Source organism: Maylandia zebra, linkage group LG18, assembly GCF_041146795.1.
Source record: "Maylandia zebra isolate NMK-2024a linkage group LG18, Mzebra_GT3a, whole genome shotgun sequence".
Taxonomy (NCBI): domain Eukaryota; kingdom Metazoa; phylum Chordata; class Actinopteri; order Cichliformes; family Cichlidae; genus Maylandia; species Maylandia zebra.
Genome location: NC_135184.1, coordinates 23,731,868 through 23,739,922, shown reverse-complemented (window position 1 = coordinate 23,739,922; position 8,055 = coordinate 23,731,868). Strand labels below are relative to the sequence as shown.

General features: G+C 39.9%; 1 protein-coding gene across 3 annotated transcripts; it reads right to left on the bottom strand.

Annotated features, from left to right (window-relative positions):
* Positions 1-1,229: 1,229 nt before the first annotated feature.
* On the bottom strand, positions 1,230-7,601 carry plvapa (plasmalemma vesicle associated protein a). 3 transcript variants are annotated; one of them, XM_076876964.1, is made up of 7 exons: positions 7,482-7,601; positions 6,643-7,259; positions 5,329-5,395; positions 4,512-5,221; positions 3,038-3,671; positions 2,841-2,898; positions 1,230-1,549 (listed from the first exon to the last, which is right to left on the bottom strand). In XM_076876964.1, the coding sequence occupies exons 2-7, from the start codon at positions 7,036-7,038 to the stop codon at positions 1,516-1,518; spliced, it is 1,899 nt and encodes a 632-aa protein (XP_076733079.1). In that variant the 5' UTR covers positions 7,039-7,259; positions 7,482-7,601; the 3' UTR covers positions 1,230-1,515. The 3 variants fall into 3 exon arrangements, with proteins under 3 accessions (XP_076733079.1, XP_012772260.2, XP_012772259.2); XM_012916806.5 differs by lacking the exon at positions 7,482-7,601 and having other exon boundaries at positions 6,643-7,045; positions 7,132-7,300; XM_012916805.5 differs by lacking the exon at positions 7,482-7,601 and having other exon boundaries at positions 6,643-7,300.
* Between the last annotated feature and the right edge of the window lie 454 nt (positions 7,602-8,055).

The following is an 8,055-nucleotide window of genomic DNA, read 5'->3' as shown; positions in this document are numbered from 1 at the left end:
GAGCTCTGTTAAAAGGAATGATATAAATACAATAACCTTCAGGGAGTTGTTCAAGCATAAATTAAATTTAAAGAATGTAAGGTGGGAAAGTTCAAACTATGCCTGTAGCCTCGTAGTCTGTTCAGAGTCTGCCCCACATCTTGCCCTATGACAAGCCTGAACTGGATGAGAAATTATAGAAAGTGCATAACAATTGTTGTTATTGACCACTGTGTCAGTCAGACAATGCTCAGTGGTGAACTGTGCACATAGAATACACAAATGATGTACGGGGCAGGAAAATGAGATGACATGACAGGAAACAGACTTGCTCAGACCAGCATCATCAAGATAATTTTCCAGTAAGTAGTTTTAACACATCCTGTGTCCCATCGCATCCAATAAAGAGACTCCCAGTAGCATCCAACCATCTGACCTTTAATACCCTGATTGGCGCTCCTGCATTTCACATCCTAAATGTGGAAAACACTACTGTTAAACAAAGGATATCCTATCCCTCTCGCCCAAGCCTAAGTGCTGTATTTAATTGGCACCAATACAAATACCCTTTTGATTCTTGAATTAACAGCATGTCCCCATCCTTTCACAGTTCTTTGAACAGGATGTTTGTCTGTTCTCAAGATGTTTTTTCCCCACTGGACCATGTTGGCTCCACACTGTTGGGGTCCAAATAAAATGAACCTTTGTATGAAACGAATCCAAGACCAGTAGCTTTGTTTATCTTTTTGTCTGTATTAAAGCTGTTGTATTAATATTCAGGCTGTGATCGGAGAAAGAAGATAAAATCTGATTGCTATGTCTAAGGTTGTTTAAGGTGTGGTCAGACCACTCATCATGTAGCGATTGCTCCGTCTTTTCCCACCTGTTTTTTTTCTTTTTCAATGAGAGGTATTTTAAGATCTTATTTAGATTATGGATATCCGTGTTCTCTGCCGTAAGGAGGTTACGCACTGTTTTTAAGTGCTTGTCAAAAGATTCCTACCATTTTTCTCTGCCTCCATACTAACAAGTTGGCAGGTAAACATAAACATGTTAGAAGGATTAAACCGTGTTGCCAATAAGCTGTCACAGGAGGGGCTTGGGAGTCAGCTGCAGACAATTAGTTACACAATAGGTGACGCACACAGAAACAAACAGTTCTTTCCGGATCTGAATGGGATAATATTTTAAATAGCTTTGTTTATAAAGAACAAGACAAGGAGACAGAGAAATGGAGACTAGAGGCACAGTTTACATGCTTAGGCTTAAACAAAACCTTTATTTTTATCTTTGTATTTACAGTGTAAAAATACTATATACTAAATACTAGATGCCATTATTCATACACGCATGACAAAGCTTCACATTTTAAATGTAAAAGTGCAAGTTATTGGAATGTATTTCATTCATGCATACTGAAACATTACCTGTCGTAAGCAGAGCGTATTATACAGTACTTTTATGTATAGACAATGTGAGAACTCAATATGAGAAGCCATGTGTAACAGATAACAACAGATTATAAAAATGATATGGTTAACCCAGCATTCTGGAGACTTCTTGTTTCTCTCTGTTGAAAGAAAGAAAGAAAGAAAGAAAGAAAGAAAGAAAGAAAGAAAGAAAGAAAGAAAGAAAGAAAGAAAGAAAGAAAGAAAGAAAGAAAGAAAGACAAAAATTTGGTAATTGTATATAAAGTGGAAGTGCATCAAACCTGCAACATTTTGTTAAAGGATAACTTTGGTGATAATCTGTGTAATACACAAGGGTCTTCTAGAAAATTTTGATATAAACTATTTAGAAATAACCTATAAAGCTATTTTAAAACATTTATGTATTTACCCCACCGCTTACCAAAATCCAAATTTTTTTGGTAAGGTGTTCCATCGAACATTGTGTTACCTAAAAAAAACTGGTTTGTCTAAAAAGGCCAATTAATCACATTAGCAGAGGCTGAAATCTGTCATGCTGATTAAAGAAGCAGCACATTTGCTTAAAAAAATGCTCTACCTTGGCTATTTTAGCAGACTTAAACCCACACAGGTTGTTGCCTCATTCACGCACGTAAGCAATTGCATTGCTTCTTCAATTTTATTTGGTGCACAAATAACCCACTAGTGTTTCTAGTTTGAGTGACTTGCAGGTCTTCAGCTGGCAACTTAATTTAGTAAGAGCTAGACAGGTTTGTGAACAGAGTATTATACCCTGTTGTATGTCTTTATGATTCTATAATCAAACCCAAAAGGCTGACATTCAACTAGTCAAAGTCATTGCTTCTTTAATCAGCACACTTTTCAGCATTAAGTAAAACATAAGTGATGGCTGATGTTGATTTTAACTATTTTTTTAAATAATCCTGCATTAATAATGGTCATTTACATCATTTAGTGTCATATTTTATTGCCCTGCGCCTTTCTTTAAGAACCTGCACTTTTCTTTTTTTTGAACATTAGTATAATAACAATACCAGTACATGCCTATTCTACAGTATTATTTGGCCTGCTGACCGTGAAAGGAAAATGATGCAATGCTTTTATAATGTTTATAAATGCATAAAAAGGGTCATTTTAACCTATTTCTACGTGGTTGCTAGGTAACACGATGATGCAATAATATATCATGTGCCATTCAGCTTTTGTGGATGCAGACGCAGATAGATAGGTGGAGAAATGCTTAAATGAGGTCATTTTAGCCTGTTGCTAGGCGTTCACTTAGCAACATCGGTAAGAACCTTCAGGGGCTCAAGATGAACCCGTGCGCCATCTTGGTTGCTCACCTCCTGGTCATGTAGGAGGACTCAGCAATCAGCAACTTACAACACTTGCAATAACTCATAATCCTCAGAGAATAAATACAATACTTACTGTGGGCCAGGCGGGTTGATCAGGCGTTGTAGATTTTGTATGTGCTGAGCGATGTTGCCTATTTGTTAAAAGATAAGAAAATAGTGATTTATCATGACCTCGCCATGAGTTATTAATCATATAAATTTAGATGTTTGACAGTGAGAATAATAAATAAGAGTAAAACAAATGTATTTATTTATGCTCAAGGGGTGTACCTGTCATTCCATTGGGTTTTCCTGCACCAAATGGCGATCCAGCTCCAGTACTGGTACCACTTGATGTTCCTTTCCCTGGTATACTTGGTGTTTTACTTTGACCTGAGTTACTGCTCCCAAACCAAGGAAGCCCAAAGGTAGTTTTACTTGTTGATGATGATGATGAGGAGGAGGAGGAGGAGGAGGAGGAAGAGGAGGATGATGAACCTAATCCTAAGCCAGAGCTTCTTGTATTTGAAGTTTGCTTATTCAAGGAAAACGAATTTGAGCTGAGGTTAGGAGTAGACACTGATGACCCAGAGGAAGACCCGATGGAAGAAGAGCCTCTCCCACTCAATAATGGGTTATTTGAGCCTATTCCACCTGAGCTAAGATTTGGATTGTTAAGTCCTGACCCAGGAGAGCTGACTCTTGACCCAGTGGACAAGGGTGTATTTGAGGAGCTTGCTCCAGTTGCACCCAGTAGAGTTGATGCAGGTTTATTGAATGATCCAAGTGAGCTATAACCTTGGCCTAACAGTCCAGTTGACCCTGTCTTACCCTGCTGACCGAAACTGGTAGAGCTTGGAGAATTAGAGCCGACACCCAAGCGATTCTGTACTGGTTGATGGGCCAGGGCTCCAGCAAACCCTGTCTGAAAAATAAAAAATGGTCCGTTTAAACATGAGAGAAAATAGAGCCTTCAATTTTCATTCATGTATAACACAACAAAACACGTGAATCAAGAGAAAATATCAAAACAATGAAATCAAGTTCTGCTTTAAGAAAAAACTCAATTTTTCCTCAGTAATCACAAAACTGCACTAAGCTTCACATCTAGGTTCAAATTTTCTCCTCAGACCATAGCAGACACTTAACACGAAAGGCAGAAACATTTGCCTGCTTTCACCTCTTTGCCCTCTAGTTTTTTACTGGCGGACAATACCCTGCTCCCCCCTCATCTTCTGCACTTGCTGGAGTTGAGGCTGGATCATTTCCAACAACCAGTCATGCTGCTTTGATCTCATCCACCTTATATAACACCTCATTATCTCAAAGAGGTGAGGCATGGGCTTTTTTCTATGTTAGCATTCCTGCACTTGCTCTGTACCGCAGAGGCTGTCATTAACAGCAGTGCTAACGTTTTTGCACAAAATCAGCTAGTTGCTGTATCAATAAATGCAGATCATTGCACTTATCAATAGTTTTATAGGAAAATCTACAACAAAATATACAGACAAAGACAAATTGCATGGGATCACTTTTCATAATAGCATGAATCTCTGTCTGCAGTTGTCATTGAGTACCCCTGAGAAAAGCTTTGGAAGGATGAAGGACTCAGTTGAAAATTAAATTAGGTTTTTGATGACTAAATGGGTTTTTTTTTTCCTGAAATATCCAAGTTTTTACATAACTTGGATATTTAAGAACACAAAAAAGCTCAAAAAGCGGGGCTTGTGTAGCATATCGATCAGTCTTGAGTGTTTTTTCTTACCTTGGACTTGTTGAGAATTTCGATTTGCTGCATAAGGCTCTCAATCGCTTTAGTTTTATAATTGACGGTGCTTTCTAAGACCTCTTTCTCTCCGCTTAGCCTCTTCTTTTCCCTCAGGAGTCTCTCCTGGTCCTGATCATGCTTCTGCTGAAGTTTGTCTAGGTTCTGTTTGTATTGCTCAACCATGCCTGCGCGCTCCTTGCTGCACGAGCGGTAGTCTTCAGAGAATCGCCAGTTTTCAGCCTTCAAGCGGATGTTCTCATGCTGGATGCCTGCCACATGATTTCCCACGGTGTTCATGTAACGCTGGAGCTTGTCTTCCACCTCTCTGGACAGGTTGGTGCAGTTGGAGCGGATCTGTTCCAGGTGTTCCCTCTGTTTCGGACAGGTGATCTGGAAGGCAATGTGTGCAGGGAAGAGCGAATCGATCTTGTGCAGAAAAGCCCTGGAAACATTGTAGACCGAACCCAAGGACTGGGAAAACTCATCTTTGGATGTTTTCTCGTAGATCTGCAGCTGCTTTTCTTTTGTGGCGATATCCCTCCTCAGCTTGATGGTCTCCAAGTTGAGGTTGTCCCTTTCTTTGGCAATCTCCTCCATTTCCATCTTCATGGCTTGCACTGACTGGGTGAAGTTGGAACTCACAAGCTGAAACCTAGCTTTCAGTTCTTCGACCATCACCCCACAGTTACAAGTATTAAAATCTGTAGCTTTAAAAAAATAGAAAAGAAAAACAACATACAAAGTAAGTCACAGCTGCATGAAATGCATTAATGTATTTATTTTGGGGCTTGCACTGAAGACGTATCATATTTACCTCTTGACATGGGGCATGGGGAGGATCGTAAGAGTCTGCATGAGAGCAGCTCAGTATTGAGCTGTAGCTGTTGACATTAATACAAACAAAACAAAACAGAGTGTTAGGGATTTGTTCTAAAACAGAGTGAAAAAACACATTTTTAAAACTTCAGGTTTGCCAGTCGCAAGAAATATTTGAGCTAAAGTTCTATGGATCTATGATCATTTTGATTCATCTCCAGTTTTGGTGGTGTGAAGTTCAGCGGTCTCTGCCAACTTTTATACAGCAGGAATGGACACATTCCCTTTGTGGACAAATTTATGCGTAACTTCTTGGAGCTTTTTTTTACCAGGACCATCTTCACCCTAACCACTGGGGTTCATATAATTTATCTACAAACATTTACCTAACCCTCAGCATGGCCCATAAACTCAAATACAGGTACAACTATCATAGACTTTCACCTTTTAACGTGTATAACCACCTTGGGTAAATACCTCACTGCCATTACTAATTTGATATCTTTCGATTTCTTGCATCCTAATGCCAGCAAAATTGAGGTTCTGGTGTTTGGACCTGACAGCTTCTCTGAGGAGGTCAGTCATTCTGTCGTGCCGCCCCCTGTCCAGATTATCGTAAATCACTGAATGTACACCTCTGTGTCCTCCTTAGCCTGTCTCCAACTGGTGCAAACAAAAAACTCGCCAGCACTCAAATATTACATTTAATCTTGCTGCCATTCACTGAGAAATTCAGAATTAATTTTCAAATTTCATTAATATCAATGTAGAGCTCTGATTTGACCATCAGAAGATAGGTACAGCTTGGCCATAAAGAGATGGAAATGGTCAGCAATACTTAGGTAAGCTGTTGCATTTAAACAATGCTCAGCTGGTACAAAGCCATTCGAAGTTGTGGCTCCTAGACTCTGGAACAGCCATCCTCAGCCTGGCTGAATATGTGGTTTGCTTTGAATGAATGATGAAAGCTCATTTTTATAGCTTTTTTTATTCTTGTTTTTCTGATGTGTGTGCGTAAGCATGCATGCAGGAGTGAATGTAAGACCGTATATTTGACAGTTTGTATGTTTGAACCTGTGGATTTATTGTTAATGTGCAGTTCATCAAGCTGTGAAGCACAAATGAAATATTAAGTATATTATTATTTTGCATCAACTTGGCTAAAGTATTGCAGGTGTATTGATCATCTTTTCCTGTCATCTGTAATTTTACTTATTAAAAAGATGAAAGCTTCATAAATTAAATTAGATAACACATAAGAAGGTAGACATAGAAGAAAGATATCGGTATTGTAAAAAGCTCAGTTCCTCACCTGCTTCTGATCGCATTCGTGGAAATACAGAATTGACATATTGGTGTACTGACGCAGTATTGTCAGGTCAGAGTCGAGCCGAGCCTTCGCAGTCAGGGTGACATTGAGGAAATTGGTCAAGTTTGTCCTCTGCTTCTTGAGAGCCACATTCTCCAAGGATAGCTGACTGAAGCGCTCCTCAAGGTCCTGCGTGCGTTCTTGGCATGTAGAGTCCTGCGTCTTACCATAGACAAGAAAGAGCACGAGGCTAACTATGATAAGAGACTGAATGAGCGAGGAGAAGAAGAAGACGATGCGCATGTAGTAGCCGCAACTCTTGCTGCTGGAGCGGTACTGCATCTTTTTTTTAGCCTGTGGGCTGTGCTTGGAGACCTGGGAATAGCCGCTGCTGTACATGGGTGCTCTAAAACAGAGTAAAAAAAATCAAAACAAAAACCAAAAACAAAACAAAACGAAGGGCTTAAAGCAAGTCCAAGATCTGAGAGTTACCAGGAGACAGATGATAATGCTGAATTATTTCAGACTGTCCGGCTGATTTCACACCCCATTTCTTGTAAAGTCTTCCAGTGAAGCCCAATATGCTGCAGATCCTGACCAGATTCCTCTTTGCAGTTGTGCTACAAGAGAATAGAAACGATTGTGTGCTGGTTGTAAACTTGGGCAAGGGTTTATAAACACCTTTGGCCACACATTTCCTATAATGGGAATGGTCCTGTTCCCAGTCTCCTCCCTCCGTTGGCCGCCCACACCTATGCAGAGTTTATCAAACACACGATGACCTCTCTGCATGCTTTATGAGCCAGATGTTTTCTTGGGAAAAACTAAATAAATTCTCTTACTGTAATTTGCGAACTGCACCTCATTGCAATTGGTTGAGTCAGAATTTAAGGCCTGCTGAAAAACCCCAAATACCAATGGGCTCCGAGGACCTCACTGGACTGAATGTGTGGAGCTTCCCTGTAAATCTGCCAAATCCATCTTTCATGGGATCATAAACAGTGATTTCCATCACGCAGCTGACAAGGAGGACAATGGCTCCTGATGCTCCTCTAAGAGTCTTATTCTGTGGCTCTTTGATGCTTCGAGTCTCAGTCCAACACAATGACGTCAGCACACTTCCCTCTGTCATAACACAAACATGCACTAAGGCACACACACACACGCGCGATTTAAAATGAAATGTAAGAGTGAGAATCCCAACTTTTGTCCTGAACGCTATTGTTGACATGGTTGACAGGAAGTGGCACACTGCAGAGGAATTGCTGATGTCCAAAGCTGCCAAGAATCTACAGAAAAGACTCAACAAACACAGGATACAGATTACACAAATAATAAGGGTGTTTTAATTGAGGTTGAAGTGGTTTGCTTGTTTTTTTTAATATCTAGATGGTGGGTCCGGTTTCCATTTTATTT

Coding starts and splice junctions, on each gene's coding strand:
- plvapa (XM_076876964.1), bottom strand. CDS start 7,038: ATGTACAGCAGCGGCTATTCCCAGGTCTCCAAGCACAGCCCACAGGCT. Junction 2,899..3,037: donor AAAACCCAATGGAATGACAG/GTACACCCCTTG, acceptor TTTAACAAATAG/GCAACATCGCTCAGCACATA. Junction 1,550..2,840: donor ATCAACCCGCCTGGCCCACA/GTAAGTATTGTA, acceptor TTCTTTCAACAG/AGAGAAACAAGAAGTCTCCA.